This window comes from Stegodyphus dumicola, chromosome X2 (assembly GCF_044657685.1).
Source record: "Stegodyphus dumicola isolate Sdum_Otavi_A_Nest chromosome X2, ASM4465768v1".
NCBI classification, from domain to species: Eukaryota; Metazoa; Arthropoda; class Arachnida; order Araneae; family Eresidae; genus Stegodyphus; species Stegodyphus dumicola.
This window is the reverse complement of record NC_140781.1, coordinates 142,217,900-142,236,720: the sequence shown is the minus strand read 5'-3', so window position 1 is coordinate 142,236,720 and position 18,821 is coordinate 142,217,900. Positions and strand designations below refer to the sequence as shown.

General features: G+C 31.0%; 1 protein-coding gene across 5 annotated transcripts in view; it reads left to right on the top strand.

Moving 5' to 3' along the window:
• Nucleotides 1-17,261, top strand: part of LOC118187442 (proton channel OtopLc-like) — a 222,391-nt gene extending 205,130 nt beyond the window's left edge. For all 5 annotated transcript variants that reach the window (XM_035357661.2, XM_035357665.2, XM_035357664.2 and 2 more), the window contains 3 exons: nt 1,220-1,380; nt 5,941-6,121; nt 10,813-17,261. In XM_035357661.2, the coding sequence (XP_035213552.1) occupies nt 1,220-1,380; nt 5,941-6,121; nt 10,813-11,726 (1,256 nt within the window). In that variant the 3' untranslated portion in view covers nt 11,727-17,261. The remainder of the gene's footprint in view (nt 1-1,219; nt 1,381-5,940; nt 6,122-10,812) is intronic.
• Nucleotides 17,262-18,821: the final 1,560 nt, after the last annotated feature.

Here is an 18,821-nt window from a genome sequence, read left to right as displayed (position 1 = left end):
CATATTCTTATGAAAGATGCCGTTGTAAATATTAAAAAAGAAATATTTTACTCTGTTCACAATAGTTTATAATAATGAGTAGGAATAATTTCAGAGTTAAGACCTGAAAATTTAAGACATCAGTGTATTTCCTGTAGGCTTAAATAATGACTTTGTAAGAAGTGGAAAGACTTCTTCCCTTCTGTTTTGTAGTGCAATGATTAGCACCTTGGACTGGTTATTTGAATTTACGTTAGAGCATAGAGAATATTTTAGCTTATCTCGCCGCAATATTTTTGCTCATATATATATAAAGACCACAACAGTTCAGGTGGAAGAAGACTTGAAAAGTTCCCCATACTCTTCCGTAGAACTGAACACAGGATTTCCGAAAAAACTACTCAGAGGCGCAGCTCAGCTCACTCAAAATCACTGCTCTAAAAAGAACTCCATTTCTGTTGTTTCTTATAGAATTCGATGACTGTATGTGTCTTCGAAGTATTTTCATGTGTAATGTAAATACAAACTAATTTCATGTAGAAAGATATACGCGAAGACATCCCTTGCTCTAATCGAATACCCATCGAGTGCTCATGTCGTAATAATAAAATAAGTTAACTTTAGTAGAAATTAGGGGAAATGCTTTTAATTTTTTCCTTTCCCCCCGCTTAAAGAGCTCCTAGAGGAAGAAGATGGCTTTCATTTGATCAATGAAGTTGGGGACGAATTGCCAGATGAAGTGTTGATGGCCAGAATCGAACATGTAACATAACTTAATCGATCTGCTAACTGTTACAGTTTCATGTCTGTTATTGCTTATATAATTTCATGAATACATGTTCTTCTAATATGTAACGAAAATACAAATTAAATTCCTATAGTAGTTATCGACAAAGTAAATAGTATGCAATGTCATTCACGAAAGCATCTCTTGCTTTAAGCGAATAGCCATCGAGTACTCTGTTAATAAGTATAATAACGTAATCTAACTTCATTTAAGGTGATCGAATATTCAAAGAAGTTAAAAATATTAAAAATTTTAGTAAGCGTTAAAAGTACATTGTTAAAGCCTATATATATATGTGTATATATATATATAGAGAGAGAGAGAAATTGCTTTGATAGATTTTAGCTTGCTTTTATTCCAATTTAATAATAAATTTAGATGCTTTAAGTTTATATATATACATACTAGAATATAAATTTAAGACAATATTGCTTATATCTGCTTTCATTTCAGCCTTTGGACTCGGTACTATGGTATACAATGGCTTGGAGTTTGGATCATTTTTTGAAATACCATCTTCTTCGCCATGCTATAGTATTCTCTTAGGCATCAATCCTGTGCTACAGATGATGTTTACGTTCGCACAGATGTATTTCATTTTTGCTAATGCTAGGGTAAGTTTATCAGTATAAAAATCAGTTTATCAGTTTACCAGTACATGAATTTTTTCATACTATATACGTTATAGTATATATTTTACGTTTAGTTAATTTAACCTTTCGCGGCACAGTGTGTCCACCTAAAAATTTCCTTCTGTACGCACAGAAAAATTTAATGAAAAAGGATTTATAGGTTACTCTGAACCTTCTTTATTTATAGTTGATGGCAGCTCAACACAAACCAGTCCATATATTTTAGCCATCTTTATTTTTTTAAGATCCTCATTTTCAAAGAAATCTTCCAGATTTTCTTTTAGGTTATAAAAGGAATTGTTTGAAAAGAAATTTCTCTGTTACGTTTTTGGCTGTAGGCTAATCGCCTTATTCTATGTTAGTTTTAAATTTTTACCTTGAAATCTTGCCTAAAATCAAACGGCGAACTCTAGGTGTGCCCAGACCGGGCTCATCGATAATCTAGGACAACTGAGAGTCTGTATTATTTGTTTCTACGCATCTCATTGATTAGTTCATTGACAGCAATCCTCGTTTCAGCACTTTTTTCGAAGCTCTATTCAATCAATGTGCCAATTTGGGCATACCCACAGAATTAAACGATAAGTGCTATCTTCACAAAATTTTATTTGTGTACTCTTCTAGGCCTAATTAGACTGCCTACCTTTTTTTTTTTTTTTTTTTCAAAACTCCTACTTTGAAAGGTAGCGAGCCGGAGAGGGTTAAGGAGAATTGATTAAGGATCATTTTATTTCTCTTTAATATTAACAAAAATGTGCTTCTATTATATCCTCATAATAATTAGACAATGCTCTCATTGCACAAAAAATAATCATATTTTATACTTATAAATTTTGCAACTGCTTTATGATAGTATTTTATAGATTCATAACTTTTCATGTCAACTGTCACGTTCCATGCTTGAAGGTGATTTTAACACAATTAATTGTTCTCATACATTCGTTCGAATTTCTTTACAATTGCTCTCACATAAAATGGTTGAAAATTTGTAGATTTTGATGCAAAATAATACTATCAAGCAGTGGGCTGCATAAAACTCTTTTTTTTTATTCTTAAAAAAAAAAAAAAGAAAAAAAAATACGTAACGAATAACAGCGGGAAAAAATTATCTGCTTCCGTCGCCAAAGTACGAACAGTTACGTGATAGACTAAAGAAGCAGCGCCATCTGCATCAACTTAAATTTAATAATACATAACTATTTAGATCCGATTAGTTTTATTATCATTCTGAATAGCTTAAAATTCATCTTTTAGCATACACCGTGAATTAATTAATGTAAACATCATCTTTGAGCACTTTAAACAAAGTGTTGAGAACGAAAAGCCGAAATTTAATTTATGGGTTCGCATCTACCCGCTGTCAGGTGCTTGGAAAATCCAGGAAGACAAAAGTCATTCCGTAAACATTGTATTGAAATATATGAAAACACATACAAGGACAGACACAAAACCAAAACATTCGTTCTCGTTTCAAAACTAAACTAACTCTGATTTTCATACATTCTAGAAGCTGACGTCACTCTACCCCAACTTCAATTCACTTCAATTCAAAACAGTATGTTTCATATACATGTTAGCCAATGTTTGATTGTAATATAAATTTTAAATTTAGTATATTATGTTTTTAAATATAATTTTAATGTTATAATAAAGAATATTAAATAAAACAACCTTAGAATCTGAAGAACTAAAAAGTTTAAATTTGGTCTTTACACATTATTGTTATCTAAAATGTATAAGCAGTTTGCCTCGTAGTGTAACAATGCATTATCTAGGCTTGAACAATAATAAGTACATTGTGTGTATTATTTAATGTCTTTTTTAGTACTACACATGAATTCATGTGATTACTATGGTTGCGATAAATGTTTATCATATAAGTCTTTGTTTACACAGCTAGTCAAATGAATAGCAACTAGTAAGACAAACAGGAATTAATCAAAGATTATTATTCTAGAAAATAGGTTAATTGTCAGTTGATAACTTAAAAGCTATTTTGTTTACCCAAAATTTGCCGCAGTTCTCTTTAACTTACAAACACTTATGTACATAGATAAAAACCATTATTGTTTTTCATACGAAAAACTTCCTTTCAGCTTTTAACTCTGAGAGGGTAATCTGAAACCTAAGTTTCATAACTTCTAGCCTAAAAGATATCGAATCACATCTGAGAGTTTTTCAAATCAAAATGTGAATAAATATTGAAAATCTGCTCGGAAGATATAATGAGACTTCCTTTAGCTTTACTTGTATATCAGTCACAGTTGAAACCTTTTCAAAAGAAATTTGAATCCTTGCATTTTGTTCTCATTCAAATATTAAAAGACTTACGCTTACTTTCTGCTTTCAACTTTATGCTTTAAAAGCATGCCTTGCCGAAGCCCCTTAAAAACAAATCATGCAGCCTTTTATCTACTTGAATATATTCTTCAGTTCTGATTTTACTTCATATTAGCGATATAAGTTACGGAAATGACAGAAATCGCTAATTTTCATACATATTATCGCCAGATGTACTTAAAATTTCGCGAATAATGATGCAGTATAACGTGTTTTCTTCTTCCTTCCAGTATGCCCTCGTGGTATAACGGTAGCGCACTTGACGCGTATGCGAAAGATCTAGGTTTGAATCTTGGCGAAGGCGTTGCGCATTTTTCACCTCTCCTGCTTCAAAAAAGTACTGATGGCTCTACAATATAAGAAAGCTATACACATCACTAAAATAACTATACTTTTTTGACTAGGGCATTAAATAAATGAACAGATAATACAATTCCCAAAAATATTTCAAATTTGATAACCATCATACTTTTTGCATATTATTTTGATCGTACTAAGATGATATGTAGAGCATACATCAGAATTCTACTGATACAGCTACACTGCAATACTACAGCCACATAATAGCTCTGTAACTATAATATGGTGAATGAAGTGCAGCATATGTTTTTACTTTCAAAAGTAATGTCAGCTACCCAAAACTGAAATTTTTCCCCTTTGAAAAGCAGAATGGTAACTGGTTTACTTAATTATGGCAAAGCACTCGAGAGCTATCTGTCTAAGGGGAAGGATGCCTTCGTAGAGAACGCTCTATGGGAAACTGGCTCATATAAACGTTACACATGGGTAAACTACTAAAACGACCATGTAGCTAGCCCGTTCGCCGAAATTCGAACCCCATACCGCTCTGCCGTTGGGGCAGGAAAGTAGAAGCGTGAGAGACTGAGTTGTTACATATTACAGGGAAAATAATATTTTGGAAAGAACATGTTTAAACTGTTATCAGCAATTAGTAATTAGGTAGTTTTAAGTATTATAGAATTTGTATATATTTTAAAATTATTTTTCATAGACGGTTAGTTTCCAAGATGTAGAGAGAAAACAACTAGGCAGTATTAAATTTAATTCATAAACTTTCCTAAATCTCTACAGAAACGCAACAGGTTTTTTTTTTTTTTTTTTTTTTTTTGTTAATTTCAATAACGGCTTTCTAATCTTTCAGAGCAAGTAGTCTACAATGGAATCTCGATTATTCATCAGTTTTGGAATAGTCGTCTTAACGAATAAACAGAAGCGTTTTCCACTACCACGCCAAATACATATAGTCGGGTCGGTAATGAAAATGCATTTTAACATAGCACGTTACATAGTATGAACAAATATTAAGATTAGAACTGAACTCGCATCACAGAATACCCCAATTTTTTTTAACCTCTTATACGGAAAGAACTTTCAGTTGAACTTTACGTACAGGTACATAACACTTTACATACTACCATGTAAACTGTTCATATAGATATACAACATGATATATGAGAGTTACGAAGTAAATTTTAACGAAAAATTTTTCCAACATTTTTTTATGTGACATTAGAATATTGTGCTTTTTAATAGAATAACGTGTCTAAACACATTTAGAAAGTAATCACTATTATGCAATAAAACCACTTTAAATAATGTGCTTCGCTTTTTTATTTATTTACATATCATAATTATTATTAATTTGGCGAAGTCATTCCCTTTATCGAAGTGTCTCAGTTGGCGGCAGGTTATAAAAACTGTTGATTGAAATAATGGTGCATAAAATTGATTTGCCATTGTAACTTGGAATACTATGACTTAAAAAGACTATATTATTTGACAAAAGATTTTCGGCCTTTCACATGAATGAAGTTGGTGATTCATAGATTAATGCACTGTGTATAGTAAAGTTTCATATGTCATTATATTTGAAATTATGTAGCCCAACATTATATTTTCCTGAAAATTTGACTCTTGAAAATTTGGTCTCATGTAAGAATTTACATATAAGATATTCAGATTCACATAAATAAATGTTGATGCAGAGCTTGACATATTATTAAAATTTCACTCTGTAAATCTTTTTTATTTATATCTAAAGAAATTTGCTTAATTCTGTATTTTAATATGTACAATTTAGACATTTCCAAGGCCTTTTTGTTTTTAATTTATGCAGGGACAGCTAAAATTTTTTCATCAAACTACTCTTATTTATTAATACAAATTATCCTTTTGTTTCAGTTAAATATTCACAAATTCAAAGTCCTTGCACGGTTTGGACTGATGCATGTTGTAGCCACTAATATCTGCGTTTGGATTCGCACAGTTGGAAAAGAAACTCTTCAGGAAATCGTAAAGCACCATCTTTCGCAAGAGCGAGGTCATCCTAGTAGTTTAGAAGAATTAATATTGCCTTTTAGAGGTAAGTTAATATTTCATTTCACAACATTACTACCTAATGATTAATATCTATAAGTGCACGATAACAATAATAATTGTATAGTTATAAAATTAATATGAATTAAAATCTTATTCGTAAAACGTACCTGCAATAATCCCTGTTATTCGACTGAATGTGAACAGCCTATAAGAAAATGAAAAGTAGAATTGCTACAAGGGAGGTCTAAAACACCATTTGATTACACGGAAATAAAAAAGTACCACTGAAAAGGTTAAGATGTTTCTTTCGTAGGTTAGTAAAATAGCAGTTATATTGGTTAATGCATTTTCCTTAACCCTTTGTGGACGAGAAAGGAATTTTCTTTTAAGTAATTGTGGAGACGGCGACTGCCACAAATGATTTCACTCTACAGGACACCGAAATTTTGTCGCAAAGCCAAATTTATAGAAATCCGTAAAGAAACAGTTGTTTCCTTTATTTAGGATTTAAATACTCTTATTCATTAGTATAAGCATAAATTTTCTTTACCTCCATAGCTAAAATTGAATGGTTTTTGAAAATTAATACATTTTATATCAATTGAAATATATTTAATTAATTTTACTATGTATTTATCTGTATAAATTGTATCGAAACTTAACTCACACTATACAAGGTAAAAAGTTAAAGCCTCATCTATTGAAGTTATTTCTGAAAGGTTTTCCTTTACTTAGTCGCCTGATTCGAATGTCTGAGAATCTTCACTATTTATTAAACTTTTATTATTGGTTGTTTATTACACTTCTTACTACAAACGGCGTAGGGTTTTTAATTACTACTATCCTTCGCCTGCATTTATTACATTGTTTACTATAGCCGGAAAATGTTTCCAAGAAAATAATGAAACAAAGGAACGTAAGTCAAAATGTAATAAAACAATCCAGAAAAAATAGCACCTGTCCCAGATAGAAAGTCTACATTACAGCCCTTTGAAAGGGACAGGCGAACATATGTTTACATTTCAGAAACATAAGGTCATATTCCTCTTTTAAAAAATAAGAAAAAGGATGTAAAATAATTTTGAAATATGTCAAGTAAAATTAATATATCATGTACTGAAGAACAAAAAACGAAATATACGTTACATCAAGTGCTAAACGTACACAAACGTTTCGAATGAAAACGCGCATACACGGCTCCAGTCTTTTAACGTAAGACGTTTTTTTCGCTGCGTTATAAGTGGCATCTGTCATCTTAAACAAGTTCCCATCGGCCTCGTTTACGTGGTGATTGTCCGCAAAGCTTAAAGAATTGTTATCCATCCGGCTATTTAGGATAATCAATTATTTGAAATAATAATTTACCCTATTTAATACTGAAAGAAAAGTCGCTCTATTTTTGTTTCTTGCTTCTGCAAAAAGTTGCATATTATTCGTCTTTCAACCGGTCATCTTTTAGTATCAAAACTAATTAAAAAATTTTAATGAATGTATATGTATTTTTTAAATTTTGGAAAGGAGATTAGAAAGGACATTAGATCCTCACTAATCAATACATTTTGAATTTCCTTCTATTCTTTTTATGCGGCATCAGCTAACTTTTGACTTTTCCAGATCAGCAAGAAGCCTACGAGTGAAAATACTGTAAAGATTCAGACGGCGTCATCAGGGAAGTTTAAGAGCAGTTGAATGAATGATAAAAGATTAATTTTTGCTAGTGGTTTTGAGCAGGCTAAAGAAATGTGTCGTGTTTGCTTGTGTTTATAGCGTAAATTTTGATAGACTAAGCTTTCAAGTGGGGAAAAAATTGCTTAGATGTCTATATTACTCCCATGAATTTAAACTTCAACTGGCTTTCTCCAGTCCGAAAGCTTTGAAAATAGAATAATCAGAATAAATCAGACCATTTGGGAAAGACTGGGAGTTAATGTTAATATAATCATGTTTCTGAAAATTACAGCATCTTTACGTAATCGTCAGATTCGAAAATAGTTTAAACCACTTATTATTAATGATAATACGAATAAAAGTTTAATGTTTCAGATATAAATATTAAGATATAAAGTTTAATGTTAAGGAATAAAAGTTTAATGGTAAATATAAAAGCAATATTTTGTAAAGTTCCGATGCTCGAGAATTAGGACTCATACACCAGAATAAAAGAAGTTTGATGGATCAGATGTTGAATGACCATAACCCGCATATGTTCAATCAGCAATATGTCTGGCGAACGGATGGGTTAGAAAAAAGCGATACATGCAAAGTATGTAGGCTTAAGTATTCTGGTCAATATATGGTCGGGTATTAAATTTTTGGAAAATGACACCACGATTGTGCTAAAGGAAAGATTTGTCTCCGGCTGTTACAACTCTTCTTCTGTAGCAGATGCTGTTGAAAGTACTCATAATTCTAGACTCGCTCACCATAACTAATGACGGCCCATTGCACTTCATCTGTCGCCTTTCCAATATGATGCTCTAAAATGCAAGTTAGAAGATGGATTTTATCACAGTATCCTATGATGCGTATATGGCCATCATTATAATCAAAGCAGTATTGGTCGGAAACATGATTTGCTGACAGTCTGCATGTAGCTGCCCATGTTCATGTGCTCAATATAACATGAGGTATTATTAGTTCTTGACAAATAAAATCTCTGGAAAAGAATGAGTGTACGCAGCAATCTTCGAATTGCCGAAAGAAGACAATGCCAAACCCGTAGCAAAGCTTCATTGCTATCCTAATAATTGGGAAGTTGCACGGTTCATCACTGTTGTATGAGATATCCATGTGGATGAGATGTTCATATTTTTACAGTGCTATCATATTCTGTTATTTCCTACTAAAACTTTCATTCATAAGCAGTAGTATCGAAATACAAAAATGCTCCTTCACGCTAACAGAAATTCTTCGGTTTGCTTTATGGTGTCCTTTGAAGTCGACGAGGTATAATGAGGATAGTTCCGATTTCACAGACTATAATATACTATTTGTTTGGTTTCTCAGCATACTCTAATTGTACGTTTAACATGATCGCTATGAGTACGCAGCTAAATCCAGGCATTCGCATTAGACATTCGATTAATCGATCAACACTTTAGTTCAGAAATGCCTGTTATCTGTAATTGAAATGTATACTTATTCTCTATAAGTTATGCCTCAACTCAGCCTGTCCCAGATAAGGCATTTTTAAAAATCGTCTCATTTCGAAATCTTAGTAGAGTAGATAAGAAGGGTTCGTTTAAACGTGGTGGGACGTGTCTAAGAAGTATGTGAAATAATGTCACAGTGATGATCTGTCCTTTTACTTTAGCATTCATAAACTGTTTAAATACAACATTAATGTCACTGGTGTTAATAGCTAATAAAGTAAACACGAAAGAAAACTATGAAATAACGGGGTAAATGTGAAGTTGTGTCCTAATGACGGCTCGCCCTTTTAACTTCGCGTTCACACGCTGTTTAAAAACAATATTAGTTTCTCTGGCGTTCATACCTAATAAAGTAAACCTGAAAAAATTTAGTTAATGGTAAAGCAGGTATTATCATTTCGCCTAGCTTTTTTTTTAACACTGCTTCCGTCTCCCTCTCTCTATCTTTTTATCAACAACTTTCTGACGTTCTCACTCCAACACATTTGCAGAAAAGAAAAACCCTAACCCTGAAGCGGCATGATTTGTGTTGTCATTTCCAGAAAACCTGAAGTGGGGAAGTGTAATATCGGCCATCGCGTGTATTTCAAGATTTCGGGGATTTAAATGTTCATTAATATAAAATGCGTGCTAATAGAGATATACATTAAGAAAAATTCAATTCTTCATATGGATAGCTGTATAAAATTATTATGAGAGGAGCAAACGGTGTAAGAAAGGGAATAAAGATTTAACTCTTTCCCATCGAATTCGCCAGAAATGCCCGACCATTCAGACATCGGCAGGTCGCCCGAACGCATGAGTGCATTTTCTACCTGGTGCTTTGCCTCATCACGCTAGGACATGGCTGATTGGTTTCGGGAGTCGTTAAATGACACGAAGATCATAATTTCGAAGCTACTAAAAGTAGCTGTGTTATTTGAATGCACCTTTCCTCACTATTGTTTTGCATTTATTTATTAATGCTCAAAGTGGCAATCTTGTACTAAGGGGGAAATGCACACAGTGGGAGAAACCGCAGAGAGATCCCACGAGAGAAGGAATACCTTCATTTAAGTAGGTTATTGTTAATGCTGTAGCATTCTGCTTGACATTGGAAAACAAAATCCATTCCTACAAAAATTCGTATATACGGGCGTTTCAGATGCTTCAGAGAAACAGATTTTTGCCTTTACCGATGCAAAAGAGTTAAGAAACGACGTAAGAGGGAGAATGTTATAACAAAAGACATAATTAATGCAGACAGGAAATAAATGAAGCTGATAGATATAGTATTCATTATGTTACAGACTATAATATTATTTTTTGAGAATATAATGTAAACTGATCTGCACAGCTTTAAATAATATTTGCAAGTAAATGATGACATATAATTTACATAATTAGCTAAGTTAATTAAAACTTTAATAAATTTTAACCTTTGAACTCAAATTTCTTTTCAAAAATAAAAATACTGACAGTAAATACTGATTAATAATTTAACTTCAAAGTATTTGTATTTAAAAAGATCTTTCTGTCGCGGATTACTGTATATCTAGCCTCTGTTTTCAATATTTATTAATTTTTGTTGTTTTTCTTTCAGAAAATTATATTAAAAACAACAGCAATCCGTGTCAAAAGCAAGACATTATGGGATCCATCGTATCTGATTCGTCGCCTTTTCTTTTCCCATTCATTGTCGAATATAGTTTGATTGGCGCTGCGGTATTATACGTCATGTGGAAGAACATAGGTAAAGATCCTGTTTTTCATGGAAATGCAGAATATGAAGATGGTTTGTCAAGAGCATCCAGTGTGCAAACCTTACCTAAAATGAATTGTGCTGGCTCAAGTAAAGGATTGTTTTTTGGTCTCCTTATTTTGGTCATTGCTACAATTTGCCTCATTGTTTTCTTTGTTCTAATAGAAAATGAACATTATAGTTTGCTGGCTATATTTCTCTCAGATGTTTCCCACAGCGCAATTATGGTGATGACCATATTCACTATCATCGTAGGATTTTTCCGTATCAAGCAACTCAAGTTCCAAGCTGATCGCACAGATCATTTGCGAGACATCCTGCTCACTGTTGCAGCGTATGGTTTGTACGTATATGCTATGTTTGGAATCATTGCTGGAACTCTCTCGCCTAAGGACTACGTTCCAAACTTGTTAGTGATGGTCACTAGCTGCCTCACAATTGTTCAAGTCACTTTACAGTCATTGTTCGTAGCTGAAATAACTTGCAGAACGACTTACCTACCAGAACACGATCAGACAAAACCAGGTAGACAAGTTGTCGCCTTCTTGATGATGGGTAACTTAACTCTGTGGATCATTTATACATTTGAAATGCAGAAGGCAGAAGCTAGTCCTGTGCAGCTAGGCTTTTACGGATTTATGGCTTGGACTGTCATCATAAGGGCCACGCTACCATTGAGCATCTTTTACCGATTCCATTCGTCAATTACATTTGCTGAAGTCTGGAAGAATTCCTATAAAAATGTATCGGCTTGAACGGTATTGTGAAAGAAGATTTGTACTTTCATTGTTTTCCATCTTTATCCTTCACTTTATTTCCAAAGAAGAAAGCAAGATAAATACATTTACAAGTATTACAATGAATCCTAATTTAATTCATTACGTGCGTGTACTTTATGCACAAATTTAGAGCATGCAGTAATTGAAACACTGCTGTCCTATATTTAAGATAAACTCTGTTATAAGCAGTGACTCGAAGATGTATGAAAGGTCTGAGACATTTAGCAAATATTTATATCGGTCAGTACACTTTCATTATATGTCTGTTTTCTTGCACCAACAAGATAATTGACTTTAACATTCATATGAGATTTGAAAAGCGTTTATATTGTCGATATTTAGTTGTTTAAATAATTTATTTCTAGAGAAGCAGCTGAACTTTAAGGAGAGCAAAAGTCATTTATTAGAAAATTCATTCAGTAGTCTTTGCAGTTAGGAATTTATAAGGTGCATCAGATTTTTACTTATTCCTTAAAAATTCTATTTTCTAAAAAATATAAAATACAAAATAATTCTGAAGCAAATTTTTTATTTAATTTAAATAACTATTATGTTATCATATTACAAACTTACTAGTTCTTCTACTGTTTGTGAAATTTAAACTATATCAAGATGTTGCTTTGAACATTTATCTGGATTAGAGAAGTAAAGTGTGAAACAGAAGTTTTATTAAATTTTTGAATGTCATTAATTTAATATTCATAGCACGGTTTTTTAGAAGTGTTATTATTGTATAAACGATGATCTGAAGAATGTTTATAATGACATCACGTTGAAGTGTCATACGTATGTTTTTGTACTGTGCCATTTCTTTCATGCTTTATCTATTGTCGACGTTATGTTTAAAAGCTTGATTTTGAATTTTCTAACAGTGTTAGGGTACAAGCCCCATAACACTTTCAGCCCTTTTATTTTTACTCTATGGTGCTGTTCACTGGGCTGAAATATTTTAGATACACTGTGCTTCGAATTTCTGCAAGTTTTTATTTAAATTAAATTTTCAGAAACCGCATCAGATCATACATTTTACAAACTCATTGTTAGATTGTGATGCATGCTTCTGATTAAATTTACAACAAATCAGGTGTCAAACAAATGCATTTATTAATGAAAAATTATTGCGTTAATCACTTAACTTTTACAGCCACGGAAATACTTCCAGCTGATTATGGAATTGTATTGAATAACATATTATTAAGAAAGTTTCTAAAAATGGGTTAGTTAAAAAATAAAAAGTGTCAAAATTCTACCTGTGGAACTGCAAAATTTCCTATATAAACTATAAGTATTCCTATATACACTATAAACCCTTTTGCTGTTGTAACAGTGACATGGCTTGTGGTTTACATTATACTAATTTTAACGTAATTTTTATTCAATGAAGATTTCTGAGATCTGTCTAAATCGCTAGCAATATGTACAAAATACTTAAAACTATATAAGACCTATAAAAGAGATTATAAAAAAAGAAATGATAAATGGAATAATGCTGGACAAGTATTCCATTTATCATTTTAAAAATGATTTAATACTGTTTTGTTTGAATGCTGTCTAATAGATTATTTGGCTCTAATGTGTAAAGTTTTAAGTCTGTTAACCAAGCAAAAGCAATATTTTCAAAACTCTTAATTAGCAAAAACTGTACAAGTTATATATTTTATATAATTAAACTAAGAATTTCAGATTCATTATCTAGCAGAAAATCCATTAATGACGGTAGAAAATTGGTTAATTAAAGTGTTGATCGCTTTTCAGGATAGTTATGTGACATGCTCATTGAGGCATTCACTTTGTAAAATCATCCTAGAAAAGATATTATCATGGATGTCAGGTCATATGCTTTCATTAAATCATTAGTGAAACAAACTGAAGCTCACAGTCTCTATTAAACCTGAACTAAAGGAAACTGAGTATCTTTCTCAAGCCTTTAGTATTAAAAGAGTGCCTTTTATAAACTTCCATATAAAAGAACAATTTTCATTATATATTTCAAATGAAAAAAAAAATTCCTGCAACTGCAACTACCAAAGATCTTTAATTAATTTAATTAGGATATGACTAGCGAATTAGAATTAGTGTATGTCTTGCTGGAAATACTATTTGATACTGCCAAAACAAATATAACAAAACTCAAAGCTGTACATTTGCTCTCCCTTTTCTAGTAATGTAAGAGTAGTTTTGAACAACTTGGTGCTTCCTGTTGTGGATCAGAAATAGCATAGCACGAAATATGCAAGGGTTATATCGTGCTACAAAACTTTTGTGTTATTTTTAACTTTGTCTAGAAATTATTGCTTCATGTTATTTCTAGAACATTGATCATGAATATCATCAATGTTAAGGAATACATTACATTATTTATTTAAGAATGCAGAGCATTGTTTCAATTTATCTGTTATTTAGTGCTATAAAATGTTTTCCATAAGGTGTAGGATTTATAACGGAAGATGGGAAATCAAATTTTAGATGCAAAAAAAAAATGGTTTGCGTGGAGCTTGTAACCTGACATATGCATATACACTGTTTCTTTAAACTATTTTCTAATTTATTTATGGTATATCCATGAAACTGTAGTCGTTTCACATATTCTATGTATGTATTAAAATGACAGCAGAACTTTATCACTGGTTTTAAACAATACTGTGATCTTAAACGTATGATGAATCAACTTCCTTATATAATGGCGTTTGTTTGTTTCACATTTTAAGCAGATCTTCCTGAATTGTTGGTGCTTTGTGATAAAACTGATTGTAGCACAAAAATTGCCAGATGTGAATATATGAAACTCACTTGTGGCTTTTTAGTATTTAAACATATTTTATTTTAGTTTTTGTTTTAATACTTTACTAACAACATAAGACTCTGAAAGAAATGGATGAGTTGTTTTCACAAATAATGCGGGAGATTTATCAGAAAAAAAAAGGTTTCTGAATTTTTTGGCATTATATATGCATGTATAAAGTGCATGAAACACCGCATGCGAATAGTGCTATCTTTGCAAATTATGGATTGAATTTTTTTCAGGCTTTACTGTAAGCTATAAATTAGGCTTCTAGTTCCTGATAAACTGTATTTCGCTAGTAAGATAGAATGCCGTTGAATTAATAACTGCATAATGGTTGAATTTATTGACTGCTGACCACTGTTGAAACGCTTATAAAAATTATTGCTATTTCATATCTTCACTTGGAAGATCAACAATGTCTAGTAAAATTCCAGCCTTTGTTTTTTATTCATAAAATTAGAGATCATTTAATGAAATAGATTAGAGGATGCAATAAATGTTTTTAAAAAACTGGATAACGTTCTCAAAAAGGGTAAAGTATTTAGAATTTTCTTTTTACTTAAAAGACTTGGAATAAATTATTGGAGAATCAACCGGCAATTACGCTGTGATACTTTTAGTATTTTCTCTCGCAAAGCGAAATTTTTATGACACGTCACATATCATTTATGGCTTAATATTTTATGAACTCGGAGATAATGCTTTTTAAATATGCTACAAATCTAATATACATTTTATAAAATTTAATTTCAAGGCTTTAAGGCAAAAAGTAAAGTAAATGCTAATTATGCGCTTCAGATACAAACTTATACCCATTAAGCTTTTCAAAATAAACTCAGAAGCATTATTACATCAATTAAATTACTTTCAATTTATTAATTAAATTACTTTTTAAATGACATACTTTATGTGTTCGCCCATTTAGAAAGTGAATTATGAAGTTTCAGTAAAGAAAGCTGAATACACAGTAATAGACCATTTTCGTAAATTATTTTCTTTAAAATAAGTATCGACAAATAAAGCAGGGAAACATGAAGCATTTAGCAATGAAAGAATCTACTCGTAGATGACTCGTAGATGACTAGCTAAATATGCTACAAATCTAATATACATTTTATAAAATTTAATTTCAAGGCTTTAAGGCAAAAAGTAAAGTAAATGCTAATTATGCGCTTCAGATACAAACTTATACCCATTAAGCTTTTCAAAATAAACTCAGAAGCATTATTACATCAATTAAATTACTTTCAATTTATTAATTAAATTACTTTTTAAATGACATACTTTATGTGTTCGCCCATTTAGAAAGTGAATTATGAAGTTTCAGTAAAGAAAGCTGAATACACAGTAATAGACCATTTTCGTAAATTATTTTCTTTAAAATAAGTATCGACAAATAAAGCAGAGAAACATGAAGCATTTAGCAATGAAAGAATCTACTCGTAGATGACTCGTAGATGACTAGCTAAATATGCTACAAATCTAATATACATTTTATAAAATTTAATTTCAAGGCTTTAAGGCAAAAAGTAAAGTAAATGCTAATTATGCGCTTCAGATACAAACTTATACCCATTAAGCTTTTCAAAATAAACTCAGAAGCATTATTACATCAGTTAAATTACTTTCAATTTATTAATTAAATTACTTTTTAAATGACATACTTTATGTGTTCGCCCATTTAGAAAATGAATTATGAAGTTTCAGTAAAGAAAGCTGAATACACAGTAATAGACCATTTTCGTAAATTATTTTCTTTAAAATAAGTATCGACAAATAAAGCAGGGAAACATGAAGCATTTAGCAATGAAAGAATCTACTCGTAGATGACTAAAAACGCTTAAAAAATTTTTAATATACACCATATTTTATGAATAAAAACTTTCACTTCTACAAGTTTTATTTCGTAATAAAGTATTTCTTATGTATGGCAAAAATTCTACTAGACTTTACAACAAAATGAAATTTCTAAAATGACTAAAATCAAATACAATATTTTTTGAGCATATAGCAGCAATATTCTAAAGTAATGAAACAATTGCAAAACTACAAAACCGGCAATGCTCGAAATAAAGTAATTATGACAAGGCTACACATTATTTAAATTACATTAAAGTTACCAAATAATTTTTTAGACATATATTAAGATCATATTATGTTACAATATACCACTAAAAGGAACTTGTAAACATAAAAATTTTCAGATAACTTCACGAATTTATAACTAAAAAATCTTAAGAAACAAATCAATAAAATTTATACATGAAAGACAGTAAAACATATCTTTTAAAGTATATAACTAAACATTACTAACTGTTAGCCTCTTCCTGTGTAAGCTGAATTACTTTAGATTAAAATGAAGTTAAATTTTCACTTTTATCTCTGTGTTTAATGTTTCTGTTAACAGGTTTATACATTATAATTAAATTTAATTCAATGTATATTTACATATTATATTTGCGCTGTGTCTTGTATTTAAAAATATTTTGACGGAGGAGGCTATGAAAAATGTGATATTTGCTATTCATATCGTATAATGATCAATAACAAATTTTGATGTGAAACACAGTGATAACTAAAAAAATAAGCTATTTAAACTTTTATTTATGCTCTGTGAAACTTAAATTTATACAGTGGTTACTGAGTGAGATTGTCAATGTCCTCATTAAATGTAAAGGGTTTTATTGTGTTCTGAAGTGTTGTAAATAAAGTGTAGCTAAATACCATATCGTTTCCTGTCATATTTATACTTTTCTGTCTTCTAAAAATGTTATGTTGAAATAATTAAAGCACAAAAGAATAACTACGGGACTAAATGTGGGCTTCAATTCTTATACAATTTTATTTTCCTCCCAAAATTTGTACGGTTTCTGCATTGACATAATTTTATTACCCTGCTGCTTAATTATTTGTTTTATATACTATCTCTAATAGTCATACATCAATTTTAGTCATTTTATGTGTTGCATTTTGCATTCACAAGTATTTACACGTTATTTTCCATTCTGGATATACATCAAGCTAATTCGGCATATTTTAATTAAAATTATTTGCAATTCATAGATATAGGTAAAACATAAATCAGCAATTTCATGCATATGTAAGTCATTATTTTCTTATTGCCTTACATGGTGTTGTAATAATGCTTTAAAAATTAATGTGATCGATTTTATTTTGCCCTACGATATTAGAAAGGTGAAAATGTGTAGTGGTGTTGTCCAAATCCGCATGTGAAATATACAGTGTGAATACAACAATTGTTCCTCAGAGCAAATAATGGTTTCAAAACTTTACTACTGGAAATTGAGTATTGAAGAAAAACAGGATTCAATGAAGTTCGACAAATATAACAGTAGTTCAACAATTCCACATATACATTGAAATTAAAAATTGCAGAAAATTTAGAAATTCAAACATTATTATAATAGAATATTTGTGTTCCCGGTAAAGAATAAGTGCTCTGCTCGCCTTTCTTGATTCAAAAATGAATCTTTCTTCTTCTCCCTCCCCGAATGGATTAGATTGGATTATTTGATTGCGGCAAAGCATAGATGGGCTATCTGCCTACGGGGAAGAACTGCTTCATGGAGGACTTTCTAAGAATATTTGGGAAATATTTGCGTTATACATGAAATAAATTACGGAAAGTTCATGCAGTTAACCTGTGACATTATTAGGAATAAAACCTATAAGATATTACCAGAGTACCACGGCTTTAGCCATTTAGCCACTAAATGGTCGAGCCCTCTTTCGGACAGGAGAGAAACAGGACAGGATGGAGAGAAAGTTTGTTCTTTCCTTTAATTGGAATGATGATTTGACACCTCAGCAGTCTGCAGTGGAATCATAAAGAATTTATCGGAAAAAAAAAAGAAATAAAACCACCGAACTATGTAGCCAAAAAAGTGAAAATGTGATAAAGAGATTGAAACAGTGATACAGATAATGAGATAAAAGAAGTTGCAGATTAAATGTAAAAATCAATTAATGCATTCTAGTTTCTCTAATGAAAGGAGAAAAAATCGCATTATTTGTAGGATGACTGGATAAATAAGAGAACAAATACTATAACAGAAATTAAATTATTGGTTAGATGATATTAAAACTGATGATAATAATAAACATATTTGAATACTGAAAGTTAACCAGTTTTCTGTGTTTGCAATTCATAGATATAGGTAAAACATGGAGGAAAGGCTATAAAAAGCTATATTCTAATTTTTTATACACATAAATGTCAGTGTTCTCCAAAATACACGAAGCTCAGCTTCGTGCATTTTGGAAAG